This window comes from Pinus tabuliformis, chromosome 8 (genome assembly GCF_031772625.1).
Source record: "Pinus tabuliformis cultivar Carrire ecotype Pingquan chromosome 8, CPIR1, whole genome shotgun sequence".
NCBI classification, from domain to species: Eukaryota; Viridiplantae; Streptophyta; class Pinopsida; order Pinales; family Pinaceae; genus Pinus; species Pinus tabuliformis.
In genome coordinates this window covers 1,723,992,693-1,724,012,856 of record NC_142294.1, presented here as the reverse complement: position 1 = coordinate 1,724,012,856, position 20,164 = coordinate 1,723,992,693, and the positions used below count along the sequence as shown (strand labels likewise).

General features: G+C 39.3%; 1 protein-coding gene across 1 annotated transcript in view; it reads right to left on the bottom strand.

The window, feature by feature from the left end:
• Window positions 1-19,876, bottom strand: part of LOC149242970 (Thioredoxin z) — a 60,713-nt gene extending 40,837 nt beyond the window's left edge. Inside the window, exons 1-2 of the mRNA XM_089374391.1 lie at window positions 19,408-19,876; window positions 17,723-17,845 (exon numbers count right to left, since the gene is read on the bottom strand). Of these exons, the coding sequence (XP_089230517.1) occupies window positions 17,723-17,845; window positions 19,408-19,626 (342 nt within the window). The 5' untranslated portion in view covers window positions 19,627-19,876. The remainder of the gene's footprint in view (window positions 1-17,722; window positions 17,846-19,407) is intronic.
• Between the last annotated feature and the right edge of the window lie 288 nt (window positions 19,877-20,164).

Genomic DNA, 20,164 nt, shown 5'->3' with positions numbered 1-20,164 from the left:
TTTTGAGCTCTGTTGTTTTCTCTGCTGAAGTACCTGTTGCTGTAGATTCAGTGGTGATTGGCAGTGCTGTGGCAGGTGGAGTTGTAGGTGCCAATGATGTTGCCAACGTAGAAGGAACTGTTGTTGTTATTGTGGGAATGGCAGTTGTGGAAGTTGTTGCCAGGTCAGTTTATTTGGACTGAATCAAAATGTCAACTCCTTCTCTGTCTCTTTTAATTGGTCATTTAGCTTTAGGACCAAGTCCATGAGCTCTTCATGTCCTTTTTGTGCCTCCAGGACTTCTGTTGTTTGTGGGTGATGTAATTGTGGAATCTTAAGTTGCTTCTTCAAAGCAGTTATGTCATCATTCTTCTTCTTTATCAATTTTTCAGTGGCCTTTACATCTTTGGAATCGTGTCCTGTTATGAAACTAGCTCACAAAAAAATAGATGAACGCCTTAGAAATAAGCCTCTTCGAGGGGGCAACCTCCTTTACATTACACAAATGAGCAATTCTTGGATGATACAAATGACAAGACCTCCTTTCTATATATAGGAGTCTAAGGGGTCATAATATAATCAGAGCCGACATAACAATAATAATGTAAGGGCACAATAATAACAATAGTGGGCTTTTATGGGGCACAATAATAACAATATGGGGACTACATGGGCACAACAATATAATAAGGGGGTTGCACTAATAACAATAAGGGGTTACACTAGTAGTATAGGGACCTAACATGCCCCTCCCCTTCAAAAAGTGTTGTCCTCAACACTTGAGTAGTTCTTGATGCTTCTGTATAAAATTATTGTCCTCCCATGTGGAATCTTCAGCGGGTAAGTTCTTCCACTTGATGAGATACTCTGAAATTGATCGATTTCGTAGCTCTCGAGTTCTTGTTTTTGTGACTGCTCCAGGTTCCAATATGATTTTCCTTCCTCGTCATGTTCTAGCAATATTGTTTGAACAGGGATCTTCTACAACTTTTGAATGAGCGGCCACACTTCTTCATCCTTCTTCCATTCATCCATTGCTTTGTTTATCCAATTTGGTTGGATAATAGAAATAGCATAAAACAATGCTTCAACATCCTCATCCTTTCTTCAGAGTGCATCTGCAACAACATTTTGCTTCCATTTTTTGTAGATGATTTCAAAGTCATAACCCAACATATTTATGACCCATTTTTTTTGTTCTTCTAAAGATAATCTTTGTTCTAAAAAGTATTGAAGACTATCATGATCCATTTTTACCTTGAAGTGTCTTCCCATTAGGTAAGGTTGCCATTTCTTAAGTTCATGTAGTATTGCCAACATTTCCTTCTCATAAATAGCTTGCTTGAGATGTAGCTGTAAAAATAACCAATCGCCTACATTAAAACTTATGTCACTGCGATGTTGATATGCTTGTTGTTTCATTCGATTCTGCACCAAAGTGGCATTATCCTTTAAAAGTTGGAGAACTTGTTGTCGATGCTCGATGTAATCTTTCACTGCTTGAATCGTTTTCTTCTTGATATGTCCTTCTATCTTGAGAGTTTGAGGAGTGGTAATTTCTTCCAATGCATTACAAGATATGGCTGGATTCATTTCTTGATGCTCGATGTGATGTTTCACTTTTTGAACATTTTTTTTATTGATATGTCCTTCTATATTGAGAGTTTGAGGAGTGGTAATTTCTTCCAATGCATTACAAGATATGGTCAAATTCATTTCTTGATGCTCGATGTGATCTTTCACTTCTTGAATATTTTTCTTCTTGATATGTCCTTCTATCTTGATAGTTTTGAGGAGTGTTAATTCCGGCCAATGCATTACAAGATATGGTCGGATTCATTTCTTCTTTCTCGATGTGATTTTTCACTTCTTGAACCTTTTTCTTCTTGATATGTCCTTCTATCTTGAGCGTTTGAGGAGTTGTAATTCTTTCCAATGCTTTACAAGATATGGTCGGATTCATTTCTTCTTTCTCTGGGGTTGTTTCCTACTGTATATCCTCTTCTTTTGATGTTTCTTGATCATTTTCTTCCTCTTCTTCACAATCTATGTAAAATAATTTCTTCTCAGCACACTTATGACCTTTAGCATATTTGCTATCACAAATATAACAGTCATTTTTCTCTTTTTTTTTCCAATTGTTGTCGTGTAAACCTTGTAAGTTGTGGAAGGCTAGAAGAAAAAACACTTCCATATTTATAGTTGTGAGTGGTAGGATTCCTTGTTTCCATAATTCCGCTTTCAATTTTTCTTGCCAACCTGAATGCCTTCTCCAATGAATCAGGGTCTCAAAGACAAACTTCATGTTGAATGTTATTCTTTAAAGTCTCTATGAAGACATCAATCCTTTTCTTCTCTGGAATATCATTTACCCTTATAATCAATTTTTTGAAATCCTCAATGTGCTCTGCGATTGAACCCTTTTGTTTGAGATTTATCAATTGGCTAAAGAAGGTGCTACTCTTTGTATCCTCATAATGTGCTATCATTTCTTCCGTAAAAATTGACCAAGTGACAACTGCTTTACGAGAACACAACCCTTTATACCATAAAAATTGATTCGGTTCTAAATATGAAGATGTAATACGTACCTTTTGTAATAATTGCACCTCATGTAGATCAAAATATTGCTCCATCTATAGTATCCAATTTATCGGATCCTTGCCATCAAACTTCCTCATATCGCCTTTTCTTGATTTTAGGAGCTCAATCTTGAAACGACTATAACTCTGTATTTTCGGCTCTTCCGGTTCTAAAATTGCGAATTGCAATAGCCCCCTGTGTCCTCTTTCCAATGCCACCAGTTTGATCAAAATTGGGTTCTCCAAGAAAGAGTTATGCACAATCTCTCAAGATGGCCTGATTATATACCTTTTCAGAAGAGCGAACTTGTATGAAGTGCCACGTCTAACTGTTTTGACCTTTGGTTCTAAAAAATATACACAGGAAACTACAGCCCGTCCTCTTTCTATAACTTCTTACGAAATTTCAATCTGATGCTCAGAGAGACAGCTATGACGATTTTTCCAAGGTTACCTATTTGGAATGTAATTCAGGGGTCTGCAAACACCCTAACTTCCTCAGACTATATCTCTGAAAATATAGAGAGACAAGATCTGAAATTCAGAGCTAAAGTTTAGACCAATTTCTTCTCAAATGGATTTTTGTTTTAGCTTTTGAAACTTCATAGAGAAAGCGTTATAGCGAAAATCCCACGATGACCTGTTTTAGTTGAAATTCTGGAGCTTGCAACAACCCTAACTTCCTCAGATCATATCTCCACAAATATAGCGAGATAAGCTCTGAAATTCAGACCCTGGGTTCAGCGCAATTTCATCTCAAATGGGTTTTTTTTTAGCTTCTGAAACTTCGTAGCGAAAACATTAGAGAGAAAATGCCATGATGGCCTATTTGGAGCAGCAAAACCCTAGAATCCAAAGCTCTGATACCAAATGTTATGAAACCAGCTCACAAAAAGATAGAAAAGATAGATGAACGCCTTAGAAATAAGCCTCTTCGAGGGGGCAACCTCCTTTACATTACACAAATGAACAATTCTCAGATGATACAAATGACAAGACCTCCTTTCTATATATAGGAGTCTAAGGGGTCATAATATAATCAGAGCCGACATAACAATAATAATATGAGGGCACAATAATAACAATAGTGGGCTTCTATGGGGCACAATAATAACAATATGGGGACTACATGGGCACAACAATATAATAAGGGAGTTGTACTAATAACAATAAGGGGTTACACTAGTAGTATAGGGACCTAACATGTCCCAACTCAATGACTAAGTCCTCTGAGGACTTGATTCTAGTGTCTTTTGCCTGTGAAGAGGCCTTCTCCAATTGGAACTAAGTTGATATGTTATTAAGGGAGTTTTGCAATTGGTGGGCTGCGATGGCTTTCCCTGTCAAGGTGGAGTAAATCATCTCCCCTGTCTGTTTGTGCAGCTCAATCTGGTCAATAAGATGTATGTCCTTTGCCAGTACTTCGAAGTTGTTAAGTTATGGTATGTTCAATGCTTATAGCAGTTTACTTATCTTTCTTATTATTATCCACAAATTAGCAATCACGTGTACATAAAGTAAAGTGCAGATAGAATATTAAACGATAAACAGAAAAGAAGCCAAGACAAGAGACACAAGATGTGGCGGCTAGCCAGGGACAAACCCCAATGTGGAGAAACCCTTTGATCAAATCTTCCTTTATCTTCAATAATCCAGCAGAGAGAAATGGTACATAAATCAGATTTACGTTAGCAGTAGCAAACCCTAGATTAGTCCCAAACTAGGGCAAACAATATCTCGCAAACCGACCATCGGATCGGCTTGATTCCACCACCAAAAATGTGGACTTCAGAGGAGAACCAGATGGACCTACAGCGCAGTTCTGAGGAGGGAGTCTTCTGGTCAACGCTGGTCAAACTTTGGTTCTACAGTTGCTGCACCAAAACTGTGTCCTTCCTTCCACATGTGTGAGAGAGTCTCTTTTCTGCGCAGTAGAGAAGAGCCTCTTTTCTGCGCAATAGAGAAGAGACTCTTTTCTGCGCAAGAGAGAGAGAGAAGTGATGAAATGAGTGAGTACAAATGAGGAAAAGTCTTCCTGTATTTATACACAACTGTTGATGTTTGAATAGATGCGATTGTTGGGCTTCTGAGCCTACATGAGTTGTAAGTCGACTTGATAATAATTCCATAATCAAAATAAATTCATATCTCCATAAATACTTATCGAAATCGGATGATCTTTAGATCAATCCTACACCTCTTGATGAGAGGAATCTAATAAAAATATTATCAACCATGAATAAGATGACCCACATGGAATTTGGCCCTAGTTGCCAATTTTAACACTCCCTCTCAACTAGGGAGAACTCCATTTGCAATCTATCTATCGATCGCTACTATTCATCCATCAAATGCACTGCCCTGTACAGCTTGACCCCTACTCTGCTCTGCTCTATCCTGCCTGCTCTGCTCTGTTCTGCTTGCTCTGCTCTGTTCTGTTCTGCCCTGTTCTGATCTGCTCTGCTCTGCTCTATTCTGCTCTGCTCTGCTTTGTCTGAATTATGAAGAGGAAGAAATGATCGAGGATGTATCATACTGACTCAAAGTCAGTCTCAGAGTATGTACCACTGGTCCCAGACCAGTCTCAACCGACCCGAAGTCAGCGTCATAGTGGGTACAACTCCTACCACTGGTCCCAGACCAGTATCATCCTCCACTAACTCAAAGTCAGTCTCAGAGTGTGTACCACTAGTCCCAGACCAGTCTCAACCGACCCGAAGTCAGCGTCATAGTATGTACCACTCCTTCCACTGGTCCCAAACCAGTATCACTGACCCGAAGTCAGTCTCAGAGTATGTACCACTGGTCCCAGACCAGTCTCAACCGACCCGAAGTCAGCGTCATAGTGGGTACAACTCCTACCACTGGTCCCAGACCAGTATCATTGATCCCAAATCAATGAAGGTCATCCTAGCATAGGGAGTACGGTAGATACAGTGATGCGTCCATCGGTACTACTATGGTCCCTATCCTCATTTCCCTGCTCATTGATTAGATGAGAGGTACTTCCCATGAGTCCCAGACTGCATGGGTAGGATGCCTTGACAGGAGAACTTAATCAATCCTATCCTCACAAGAGAACTAATCATCCTGCTACATAAACGCCATGGAGAACACATCATCGAGGCCTCACAGGAGAACTAATCATCCTGCTACATAGTCGCCATGGAGAACACATCATCCAGGCCTCACAGGAGAACTAATCATCCTGCTACATAGTTGTCATGGAGAACACATCATCCAGACCTCACAGGAGAACCAATCATCCTGCTACATAGTCGCCACGGGATGTACATGTATACCACCAGGGGATGGTGAATCACCCTGTGGTCATATGTCACTCCAAGAAGTACCCCGCACTCCCCCGGAGCTCCCAGAGCTCAATGCATCATACAGGACCCTCATCGGAGGGTCTTTGAACGACACCAAGTCATTCTCGGAAAGTCAAAAATTTGACCTTTCCTAGGGGCTTTGTCAGAATGTCGGCGACCTATTCATCTGTACCAATATATTGGAGCCTTATAGCTCCCCGCTACACCATATCTTTAATATAGTGGTACCTGATATCGATAGGCTTGGAGCGATCATGAAATACGAGATTCTCTAACAGACGAATCCCTCTCTAGTTGTCACATAGGATCACGGTGGTATCCAATGTAAATCCAAATAGCTCACTGAAGAGCTTTCGCAACCAGACTGCCTCACAGGAGGCCATGCTAGCAGCAATATACTCTGCGTCGGCAGTGCTCAAAGCAACCGACTTCTGCTTCTTACTCATCCAGGATATCGAAGCAGATCCTAAGGTGAAACAGCACCCGGAAGTGCTCTTATGGTCCACCACACTACCTGTCCAATCAACATCAATATATCCAAGTAGTCTCACATCTCCGGCAATGTATCTTAACCCATAAGTGATTGTGCCACAAAGATATCTCAACATATTCTTTGCACTAATCCAATGTATGTGGTGAGGTTCATATGTTGACTCAATGTGTTGACTGCAAAGCATATGTCTAGACGGGAGTTCACTAAGAACATTAATGCTCCGACGAGTTGCCGATACTCGGTAGCATTTTGTAAAATAGGTCCAGCAGCACTACCGCTTAGCTTCTTAAAGTCAAGCTCCATCTGGGTAGTTGCAGGCTTGCAGTCCACCATACCGAATTTTTCCAATATCTTCACCACATATTTTCCTTGAGATAGGAAAATTTCCCCTTGCTTCTACCACACTTCAAGTCCTAGGTCCTTCGCTTCAAATTTAGAAGCCAACTCCCTCTTACATTTGTGAATGAGAGGGTCTGCACCTGTTAGGAAGAGGTCATCCTCATACAGCACCAGTATGAGAGGTTTGTCATCTTCAACCTTAATGTAAAGGTTAGGATCGGCTTCACTCCTAGTGAATCCCAACTTCATCAAGTAGCTATCGATCCTCTCATACCATGCTCGGGGTGCTTGCTTCAGCCCATAGAGAGCTTTCTTCAACCTGCATACATGAGATTTTTTATCATAAACCTCAAATCCTTCAGGTTGCTTCACGTAGACCTCTTATTTAATCGAACCATGCAAGAACGCAGTCTTGACATCCATCTGATGTAGGTTCCATCCTTGTGAAACCGCAAGGGCTATGATCGAGCAGATGGTCGTATATCTGTCAACAAGTGCAAATATCTCATCATAGTCTATACCTTCCTTCTGGGAAAAACCACGAGCAACAAAACGTGCCTTATACTTTTCCGTACTTCCATCTACTGCATGCTTTATCTTGTAAAGCCATTTAGAAGTGACAAATGCTTGTCCTGGGGTCTGGGAACTACTTCCCAGACATCATTCTTCATAATAGACTCATTATCTTTGGTCATAGCATCCTTCCATACTTGATGCTTGATGGCATCTGAGAATGATGAAGGCTCATTTTGTATGATCGTGCTCATGATGGTCAGGTATCCCTAATACCTGTTAGGTTTCTTCCTTTCATGGAAGGTTCCTCGAGGTGCAGCATGTCCTTCAGCATCATCAAGTGGCCCCCTAAGCCATGAAGGCCTCTTCCTAGAAGACGAAGGCTCAAGTGGATAAATAGGATCCATGGGTTCCTCCACATCAGGCATTGTTACATCATCTGCTCATAGAAACTTCGGAAGTCTTTGATCATGGGGCATGGCACAGACAACTTCCACAATCGTACGGTTCTTCCTTTCCGCCACACCATTTTGCTCAGGAGTATGTGGTGTAGTAGTCTCCCTCTTAATACCAGCCTCAGATATGCCTGAGTGAACCAACTGTAATATATTGGAGGTCTTGCTTTGACTTGAGGGGAATGGTCCCCTTTTGAGCTTTCCTTCGGCACATCCTGGACATACACCTTCTTTCTCTACTCGAAATTTGGGCATCCTTGTCACCATTTGTCTTACATTGGGTAGAGCTTTATAATGAAGGTGGGCAAACCTCCGACACCAAAGTTCGGACTGAAGAGATGTGTCATAAGACATGACACATAGCGGACTTCCACCGACCTAATATAATGAATCAACACGAAACCCAAGAGTAAAGGCATCTTTAACATTATTTTTCTATACACGTACCTTGCCATTACTTAAGGTCACCTTGTAGCCTTTGTCTTCCATTGCCGAGATGGACACCAGGTTCTTTTTTAGGTCAGGTACATATAATACATCCTGTAAGTGGATCGTATTACCTTGATTCAATTTAAGAGAGACATTGCCTACACCTTTCACGAGATATTTCATATTATCTCCAAGGACAATTTCCAGGTTAGTTTCTTTCTCTATCAAATTATGGAGAACATCTTTGTAACCAGTGAAGTGCCTTGAGGCACCACTATCAATGAGCCAAATTCCCATTGAGTCCAAAGGAGCAAAGGGAGATAGAGCAGCTAGTAGATAATATTCATCCTACTTATTTTCAACAATGTTGGATTCATACCTGGAATTTCTAGCCTTCTTGAATGGTTGTCCTCTTCTTTGACTTCCAGCACTCCTTTTAACTTTGCCATTGAATTTGCCATTCCTTTGATTGCCATGAGAGAGATTTTGATCATCGTCTCGGTGTGAGTCCTTTCTATCAAGGCACTCCCTTGCATAGTGACCTGCATTGTTGCAAATGTAACATCGTCCTTTTCTTCCACCCTTAGGTCCAGCCTTTCTTTTTGATTTAGTCCCGGAAGTGTTTCTTTTCTTAGCATGAGAAGAAAAGGCAACAGGAGGACCTTTAGGCATGGGCATTTCTTGCTCTTCTACCCTTGTTTCTTCTTGGATGCATCTAGCCATTAATTCCTCGAAACCAGGAATTACATTATTGTTCAGAAGAGTAGTCCTGAACACGTACCATTCGGATGGTAATCCTCCAAGAGTCGTGAGTGCCATTTCCCTATCAGTAATAGTCTCCCCAATAGATAGGAGATCGTTCCTAATCTCGGTGATTCTTAAGAAGTATGCTTGCATGCTCTCATCTTTACCCTTCTTAATTTCCTTCAACTTATTTCTAAGAAACAAAACTTGATTTGCATCATTAACTTTAAATAAACTCACCAGTCTCGTAGATTTCCTTGGTGGTGTTTAGGTCGGAGATGTAGGCCACCAAGTGCTTGTCAATAGAGTGTGGATGATCTTCTTTGCTTTGACTTCTCTGGTTTTCCATTTGTTCCTGGTAGCAGCGGATGTATTTGATGGAGGCTCAACAATATTGCCTCTCACATGGTCTAACACTTCTTGATCTTCTAGGGTTAGATCAATAGACATCTTCCATCTGTGATAGTCAGCGTTCTATCCAGGAAAGAGTGATGAGGACCCCATCGTTCTTTTTAGGATAGCCTTGCCAATCTTCTCTTCGATGATTGCTCTTGCTCTTGCTCGGGCTTTGTCTTCACCTCAGCTCTGATACCATGTTAAGTTATGGTATGTTCTATGCTTATAGCAGTTTACTTATCTTTCTTATTATTATCCACAAATTAGCAATCACATGTACATAAAGTAAAGTGCAAATAGAACATTAAACGATCGACAGAAAACAAGCCAAGACAAGAGACACAAGATGTGGCGGCTAGCCAGGGACAAACCCCAATGTGGGGAAACCCTTTGATCAAATCTTCCTTTATCTTCAATAATCCAGTAGAGAGAAATAGTACATAAATCAGATTTACATTAGCAGCAGCAAACCCTAGATCAGTCCCAAACTAGGGCAAACAATATCTCGCAAACTGACCATCAGATTGGCTTGATTCCACCACCAAAGAATGTGGCCTTTAGAGGAGATCCAGATGGACCTACAACGCAGTTCTGAGGAGGGAGTCTTCTGGTCAACACTGGTCAAACTTTGGTTCTACAGTTGCTGCCCCAAAACTGCGTCCTTCCTTCCACGTGTGAGAGAGAGTCTCTTTTTTGCGCAGTAGAGAAGAATCTCTTTTTTGCGCAGGAGAGAGAGAGAAATGTGATGAGATGAGTGAGTACAAATAAGCGAAAGTCTTCCTATATTTATACACAATTGTTGATGTTTGAATAAATGCGACTATTGGGCTTCTGAGCCTGCATGAGTTGTAGGTCGGCTAGATAATAATTCCATAATCAAAATAAATTCATATCTCCATAAATACTTATCGGAATCAGATGATCTTTAGATCAATCCTACACCTCTCGACGAGAGGAATCTAATAAAAATATTATCATCCATGAATAAGATGACCCACATGGAGTTTGGCCCTAGTTGCCAATTTTAACAGAAGTCTATCTTTTTTAAGTCTGCTACTATTCTTAGTTGCTGAGTAGTGGGTTTCATAAATGTCATTTGCATTTTGCCTTCTTTAACATCAAAGGCTAACATAAGCCTTGTTTGATTGGTAGGGGTCATCTTTAAGTATTGTGCATAAGTTTGGGCTTTTAGCCTCTCATTTTTGGCTTTTATATCCTTGTATCTTTCTCTGATGTCTTGGTTTCGGTCCACTGGCATCCTGAATGAGGACACTTCAACACTCTGTTGCCTTTCCAACATCTGAGTGTGTGATGTGGAAGGTTCTGGTGCCTCCAGAGGGAGTGGCATGTCTGCTTCCTTCTCTTTCTATGCTAGTGGCCCCAACTATTTCTTCTATGAATTCCTGTTCAGAGACAAGATTTATCCTTTCTCTTTTAACCAGGCTGGTCTCTGCATAAGCCTGTGATGTGGCTTTGCCTGAAGTAGTGGCCTCTTCCCTGTTTCTTTTGAGGTTGTTCTCCTCATTTAGAGGAGTTTGCAAGGCTGGGGGAGTACTCATGATGGGCTCTAGTATACCTGTTTGAGTTAGCTCCTCTGATAGGTCTGGTTGTTCTGACTCTTCTTGTACCTGGGATTCTTCTTCTATATGTGATTCACTTTATGCCTGTGATTCTCCTTGTGCTTGTGATTCACCTGGTACCTGCCAGAAAAAACCTTCATCAAGTTGTTTCTCTCGATCAATCAGTGTATTTCCCACACACCTTTTGTACTATCCCTGTCCTCTAAAGTGTTTTCCACCCACTCCAATTGGTTGGCATATTTTTCTATTTAAGGGATTCTGTAATGGATATAAGGAGCCATCTTGTTTTTCTGTCTTCTATTGCAGATGAAGTCCAAGGGATCATATCTCCATATGAAGCTCTGTTTTAGATTTAGTCTCTGAAGGATTTGCTCTGCTTCCTTTCCAACTTCTCGGCTATTACACACAAAGGGGCCTAGTTGATCTTTGATTCTGAGTTGGGCCTTCTTTTTGGCTTTGACAAAATGTACCTCATCTGAATTGATTATCTGCCTGTAGTACTCCAGAGCAAATAACCTCATTGGGAGGTATCTGGGTAGTTTATATAGGGCCAGCTCACAGCCATAAATCCTAATTTCAGTGTCGTTTTGGTACAAGTACCAATCACCCACTTTGTACTGTTTTGAAAGATGCAGGATCCTCCTTATATCTAAACTGATTCTTGGAGGAGGGCTTCCAAGCAGCATTGTCACAATGGGATGTACAAACATGTCTATGAAGTCTGTATATGGATATGGAGAATCACATTTATGGAACAATGGAGTCCAGAAAATCACTGACCTAGGGTGACCCTTTGTATCAAGCTTTTGGAGAGTGAAGGGGAACTTGTCAGCTTGGTAATATAGAAAAAGGTGGTACAAAACTGAGTAATACTTGAATACTCTCTCATTACTCATCCTAAGAAATTGGTCATGCATCCTATCAGCTATGAACTTGGCATAATCATACATGATAGCAGGACGCTGTCCTGGAATGAAAATGGACATGAAGGCTAAGATGATTTCATCTATATACTCACTGATGGTATAGCCTAGGATACTAGATATCATTGCTACAATGTCCTGGCCAAATTTGGAAAATATGGTATATACATATGGGGGAGGATCTTTTGGAATGTGCTTCACTTCTACAATAAATGTTTGGAACATTTCAGCAAGCTTTACAGTGGTTAGCTTGGAATCGGTCCAAGAGGTCTCCAATAGAAATAGGGGTTAGGTTTTGCCCTGGTTGTAGTTGCAGCATTTCATCGATTGACTCAGCAGTGATGGTTAAAAGTATGGTTTGGTCAGGGGACATCACTGCTCTTTGACTGGGAATGTAGTTTGCATGGCAATAATGGACGATTTCTGGAAAGATGTGTACTTCAGGGAATTGATACTTGGGCAAATTAGACTCCCAAAGACCTATTTTATCAGCATGGTTTAGGTATTGGTCTCTGTATCAGCAATATAATTTGAGAGGGGATTCATGGACAGAGGTGTCCTTGATTTGGAAATCTTTATCAGCAAGGGGAAGGTGGTCCAGGTCCAAGTGAGGAGTGGAAATTGGTCTGACATCCATGGCAATTGGGGCAGCCATTCTCAGTTCTTGTGGATTTGAGAATGGGGGGGGGGGCAAATTTTCAGTCTTTTTAGAGCAAAGGTGGTTCAATTCCAAGTGGGTTTAAGTTACTAGAGTTTCTCTTTAATTTCAATTAAGAACACTCAGCAATTGGCTCTGAAATTGACAGGGTTTTCAGTGAATTATGGTTTAAATACCTGGAATTTGAAGAAAACTGGGTCTGAACCAGGTGACTGGCAACTGTGAACGGTTGAAAGGGCTTCGAGCAGGCTGGAAGGCAATCTGGGAGCTTTGTGGCGTCTTCAGGGTGCAATTGTACGTGGGTTGACAGCTTCGACGTTCACAGGTGCGTGCATGGAAGTTTACAGTTAAAAAACGATAAAAATAATAATTTTGGGCCTTTTTGGCTTTATGCGCGAAAATCAATTTGGCGGGTACGGGTGAACAGTGGTCGTTTGTCGCGTAGCGGGGTGAACAGTAGTTGTTTTAGCGTGTAGCGAGTTGGCGGTAAGTGGTTTGCTTCGCGCAGCTTTTGGGCACTTAGCAGTATTGGGGGGTGGTCGCCCGATTCCATTCATTGAGTGCCACATCGCCTTGGGGACCCAGCGGAAAACAGCCCTTTTCGGGCTAGTAACGTTCGGATTTCGGGCCCTTCCGAAATCAACACGGGCCGTCAGATGAAGAGGGGAGAGATCGTGCGATGGTCGGGCAATGGTGTTGCACAGAAGGTAATGGTGGGGCCCGGCAGGTGTTTAAGCGCGACAGTTTTGGTTTAATGCGATATTAAAGTGGGGGTTAAGGTATCGGGTGGGATTTAATTGGGTTCTTTTAACTAACTTAATCCAGGATCTATTAGTTAGTGGGTCCGGAGTAGAAAACCTTGGTTTATATAATTAAACTAGGGTGGGATTAATTAATATTGCGGGAGTTAATATGTATACGGGAAACGGGTTTTTACTAGGGATTTAATAAATTAATTAATAATTAGTCGAATGAGCGGAAGGGGCACAATACCCTAAGTATTTGATATTTCATGTTTTATTGCTTTTCCGATGATAACAAGACTTAGGATATAGTGTTTTGTGGGTTTTGCGATATGAAAATGATTTATGTGGGGGAATGAACACCTTTTCTAAGTAAAAGTAATTTAATCTTTCCTAGGATAGAGTATTATTAGGAAAAATGAATGAACTGAAGGGGGGAATGAATGTTTATGAAAGGGTTTTAATACTTATTGCTTATAAGTCATTGAGTCGAGGGTCTAGTCCCTCCAAAAGTCAAAGAAATGCTTTGAGCCTTTTTGACTTAAGGTTTTTTAAGTACTCTAAACTTTATTGTGGAAAATTAGTTAAATAAAAAGTGAAATGAATGAGGAAAGTTAATTAATTGCCTTTGATATTCAATCTCATGCTTGATTGTCCACTTATCTATAGAACTTTCATGATGGAAAAGATAATAAACATGCTCTTGACTAATCAATCACCATACTTCTGCAACCTTTCTTCTACTTATCCGTCTACTCATCCTACCATTTTCATTTCTTTCTATTAGGGTGCATTTAAGCTAGCAAACCCTTGTCAAACATTTTTATTTTTCTTTACAATAGTAAACTATCTAAATCTAACCTTATTACATCCAAGGGCTCAAATTAAACAGCTGAGCTCATTTTATTTACTCTACCTATCTACTTATCTGCCAAGGTTAAACAGTTTGGTCAGATATTTATTCCTTATTTATAGACATGAAATTGATAACATGAAATAGTCCAGTTTAAACATTTTGAGTATCATGGATTGTGGCAAAGAGTACAAGCTGCACACAATCATTTATTATACACAGCAGTGAACAGTAGTGGCATTTTGCCTTGCTCACTTTCATGGTCTTTTTCTTTTCTTGGGATTCATATTTTTCATCTTTTTTTGACCTTTTTGTTGTTTTTGTCCTTTGATTGTTGTTTTAAGACATACCCTCTTCACGTTTTCTAATTTTTTTAATATGGAAAACATTTGCAGAAAGCAAAAGTATGTACATATTACAGTTTTAATTTCAGTCATTCAAAAATTATGACTCTTATTGGTATATGAACCTAACATTGTTTATGTATGCTGATTTTACATAACAAGAAGCAAAATTTGTTGAGTAATTTGACAAATAGAAGCTAAGAGGGCGGATTTGTGGCTGTAACAACTATGTTGTTTATAAGTTATTTTCATATTTGTTACATGTTGCAGATTCTGCCCTTGAGGTTGAAAATATAATTACCTTGAAGTACATTTGTTCAGCATTTTGGTTTGACAGAAGTAAAAAAGATGCTACTATAATTATGTTTCAGATTCAGCCCTAAGGTTGAAAGTTCACAGGAAATAGACCTAGGGAACCTCAAGGTTGAGGTGAAAATTCTGAATTTACATTAAGTACAGATTTTTGAAATATCCACATATAAGAAGTCAAATGGGTTCAGAGATATCATGGTACCTAGAAATCCTTCTTGTCCCTTAAATCCAGGCTTGCCTGGGTGGTTGGTCCTTCATTACATCCTAGTAGTCAAAATATAGGCATCACTACAAAGGACTTTTGGGACGGCTGATTTGTGATCTGTCAAAAAGCAAAAGCAGTCAAAAATTGAATATAAGATGGCCCAAACATTCTGGAGATGGGTTTCTACAAAATATCACATTCTGTTTGTTGCCCCTCTTAATTCGATTGACACAAATCGATGATTAGGTAGGCAGATAGAAATATCTAGGGCACCTTAAGATTGACTGGGATTTCCTTCTTGTGATAAAGGTAATATTAGGCAACATTTAAAGGATAATCGATTCTGCTTCACATGGGTGCATTCACAATATTCAAATATGATCTGCCAATATGATTTTCAACTAGAATAGGGTTATTCATTAAAGACATCAGATCTCTTGAAATTGGTGCCAAAGTGACATGCTAGTGGTCCTTCAATACGTAGGGATGGGTAATCCACCTGTTCATGCCTTGTCCTATTCATGTATGATTATTTGATGTATTCTCGTATGTTCATTAATGAAATATAAGATGCAATCACAAAAACAAGTCATATAGTCAAATCATAAACATTAAATATTAGTGATATGCATGCACAAATATATAATGCAGCACAAGAATTAGGCTTGGTCATGTGCCACACATCAACATTACTCCCCAAAAGGTCACCTATCCTAGAAATACTCCAATGTGAGATTACTAAACTATGGAGTTCATCTTGAAGTATCTTAAACCAATTCCCCAAATCCCTAAAGGTGTTGTATTCGATTAATAGTGTGCTATGTATTAGATACAGCAATTTTTATTGCAATCGCGAGGCCTAAAAGAAAATTTGTTCTTGTTCGGAGCAGACACTTTATGGTTCACCCTGTTTAATCTTCGCTGTTTTTTGTTGAAGCTTGTGGTAGCTTCAGAAGGTCTTTTGCATAAGCTTGGTGTCTTAGCATGTGGAAGATGATTTATTGCCTCTCTAGGTGCTTGCTTGGTGGAGTAAGTGATTTATGTCTTCTTTCCTAAGTCTAACTTAGGAAAAGTACAATAATTAAAGTCAATTAATTATTGTGGACTATTAAGTCATTTTCTAAGGATAAATAATTTAATTATTTAAGTGACTTAGAAATAATCTCAACCATTGATCTCCAAGATCTTCTAGAAGGGAGATTAGGGTTAGGGATTTGGGCTTAATGAAGATTATAAAAGAAGCCTAGTGAAGAGGTGAAGATACACATATAAGAACTCAAGTGAGCGAGTTGTAACAAAGAGAGTGATTTTCTCTAGTGCGAGTGGCTTAGTAGATTGGAGCAGAATTGAGGCTGAATTCAGCAAGCCAAGTTGTGGAGATCGCAGGGCCGAGTTGTTGAAGTGTGGTGCAATTGCTAGGGAGGCCAAATTAATAGGGCTGAGTTGCTGGGTCAGAGGCCGATTTCTAGTGATCAATGGGACCAATTTCCTTCAGGCAGAATTACTTCTGAGGCTGATTTCCAGGTGGTTGAATTCCTTGGTCCGAATTCATCCTATGGGGGCTGAGTTACAAGTTTCGATTATTATATTTTTCCTTGTATCTCTGTGGGTCGAAAAATCCAAATTTTCCAGATTAATAGATGACGGAGAATTGTTGTGAGTGAATTATTTTTGCAAAGTGTGATTGATCTCTCTAATTTAAATTCTACTGCATATCTATTTCTAGATGTTAAAAATACTAGTGATTTTATTTTTTCGGTGATTCAAAATTTATTTTGATAAATAAATAAATTGTTGGGAATAAAATTAATTGTCGTGAGAAAATAAATCTGGCTAGTATTTGGAAACTTAACAGTTTTGGAACTCACAATTGCAGTCCATCTTCAAGATGAAGGATGGTTGTCCAATAGCAATTGATTATATCTCATTCCTATTCTTCAGTTTAGGTCACTTATGGAAAGTATTAACCAGGAGACCCAAGCTCTAAGAGAAGTATTCCTGTGTTTCAACACCTTGAGTAATATCACCATAGCGCCTCTAAAGTATGATCGATTAGTCTCAGTCTACTTCTCTTCTCAACTAGAAGACTTCTCTAGGATAACAAATTATCACTCATCAGAGATCAACACTTCTTCCCAATAAGTCACCCATCCTAGTACTGCTCAAGATGATCACACTCATCTTTGGTATTCCATCTTGAAGTATCTTGAACCCAACTGCCCAGAATATTGACATGTGTTGTATCTGGACAAGCACTTTGTTCGCATATAGAAAAGATACAGATTATTCAATTATTGCAAGTTTCCCAAATCCCAAGTAAAAGAAATTGCACAGTTCAAGATCGGCCACCTTCATTCAGCTTGTTCTATACTTCGAAATTAATTAAAGATGCCATAACAAAGAACAATTGAAGTTATGATGATCATAAGTGGGAAACTAGGTTGATGACTAAAGCCTACTTGACCAAACATAACTGGTGTAAACCGAATGATTTCACATATAGACCTCAAAAGAATTCATAACAACTTTTCAACAGGTGCTAATGCACATGCTTGGATAGGTATACCCACCAGTCAACGAATGATGATCGATATAAGATATAAGCTTGACACCTAACAATTCACTTAATCCCCAAGAACACCTTACCGGAATACATTGATTGATGACATCTTTACAATTTGCAATTGACTGCACAAGTTCTTTACAAGTTTTTCAACTATTTTCCTTGGTTGAGTTAAACTGTTAGTCGAGTTGTAGACCAAGAGACCTGATTCACGGTGTTCCCCAAGAAAAGGACACTACAATTTATATGCAAATAAGCCTTGTTGGCAATACTACGTACCATCTCCAACTGTTGTGCAAGCAAAATACAAGGACCGCACCATGTTGCATAAAAGTCCACCACTACAGGAGTCGTTCTTTTGGATTCCAGTAGCTTGTCTAAATCCTCAGATTTCAACTTTTCCTATTCCAAAAAGCAACATAAATCAAAGCCATTTCCACTATGAACGAACTATGAATTATAAAATGAACTCTCCCTGGTTCTCCAATAGATTATTAGAAAACAAAGTGACCATTTAACAAATCATATGTGAGGGGTGCTTGGGGGCTAAAATTCCATTGTAACAATTTAAAATCTGCCATTATCATTTTATACTATATTCTGATTGCACACAATTGCCAAAATGCCAATTTAACCAATATGAGATATTAAACTGAATGACTGCAATAGATATTATATTGGAACTTGAAGCTCATGTCCCTGCTTAAATATATTTTTAAACTAAATTTACTTGAGAAGCATAAGTGCCCATTATGATGGCTTCAAAGGAAGCTGTGGTGCAATGAGTTCCTTGGGTGTCTAAGGAACATAATGCTCTTTAGTATTCAGAGACAACCACTGCCATTGAAACAAACTAACCAGTAACCAGTGTGTGCGTTATAACAGTACGAATTCAACCAATAACTATGAGACCAACATTATCGCCTAGATTCAATCAGGCACACCCACAGATAAAAAGTTCTATGTACTAACCTGTATGAGATAAGCCTACTGAGAGAATAGGACAGATGAAATTGAGTGACGCACATATATTAAATTGCAACATGGTTGCCAATTTTACAAAAGCTAAAGGAAACCCTACCAGGCCAAGCTCCACAGACGGCTGAGGTTAATTTTCCCAGGCCTTTGGGGAGAGCCTAAAAGTTCTATGTACTAACCTGTATGAGATAAGCCGACTAAGAGAGTAGGACAGATGAACTTGAGTGATACACATATATTAAATTCGGTCATGGGTGCCAACTTAACATAAACTAAAGGAAACCCTGCCATGCCAAGCCAAGCTCCACAGATGATTGAGGTTAATTTTCCCCTGCATTTAGATACAGCCCACCATATTAAAGGGGAATCACATTGGGATTTCATATTCAAATCCCATAACCCTTGAGCTGATAATCACCGATTGACAAAAGCCTAGTCATTTCAACCATTTCTACACTCAGCTAATACGGAGAACAGCAATATAACTTAACCAAAGAAGAATTCCATTCAAATTTAACGTACAAAACCCCACTTAGGCAACAGGGCACACTATCATCAGGTAGGGCACAAATGCCCAACAAAAACATTAACGTGAAATTGAACAAGTATAACTATCAATCAGCCAAATTAACCATGAACCTAGATCTCAGAGGTGATTGATGCACAGGTTCCTAAATAAATAAACTTGAAGGTCGTACCCACTTGTGGACAAGATTACTATATATGGACTGGACTCCTGAACTCAAACCTCGGTAAAAACATATTTCATTTAACCACTTAACCAATTCCTTCAAACATTAACCATTAAATTACAAATCCAAAATTAACCAAGAGGGCATCCCATCCCGAACCGTATAAAAACACCCTCGTCCCCAAAAGTGCAGATGAACCTTAAACTCACATAACACAGTGTATTATGTATATCAAACTCTGTATTACAGCAATACCAATTTAGTCTAGCGGTTCAGGAAATAATGAAAGCTTACAACTAGATAATCCGGCGATGCTTTTACTGCAGATATCTTGAATTTTTCCAGTTGTTGTTTCTTCTGAGGCACCAGAGGCTTGAGGATCGCCCCCTTGAATGGGGAAATGGGAAGTGATAATGCAGCCTTGGAATAAAAACGAACTTTCAATGGAGAAATGGATTGCAGAGCCATGTATGGACGCGCCTGTATGTGCAGAGAGGCAGATATGGAAGCCATTTTCTGTGGCTTCCCTTCTGTGCGAAAAGGTATACGCGTAGAACCGTGTCCGCCGTGCCTTTTGTCTGTGCTGGTATTATACTGGAGGATATTGGTTTAACCAGAGGGCTAATTGAGCAAAAGCTTGGTATTTGTCATCCATACAAAGGAAAACGTACACCAAATGTTTTATGTCCACTGTAGATAAGGTTGTGGTGTCGAAATGTTTTGGACTCAAACGATTTTGTATGGGAAGAGAGCAAATGTTTCATGTTTCTGAGCTGGGAATGATCTTGCATGTGGGATAACCGTGACATAGAAATTGTTAATACGCGCTCTCCATGCAGATTTTTTTTGGGGGGTTTAATTTACAATTTGTTGATATTTTCTATTTAAAATAAATTCTATTAGGAATGTTGAGGAATTTTTTTCTTAAAAGTTACATAAAAGAATTTTTAGTTTGGAATTATTTAGTGTTATGAAGAATATAATGGTTAATTTTGATTTAAGAACTATCATTAATGAATAAATAATTTTTTAATTAAAATAAAATAATGAT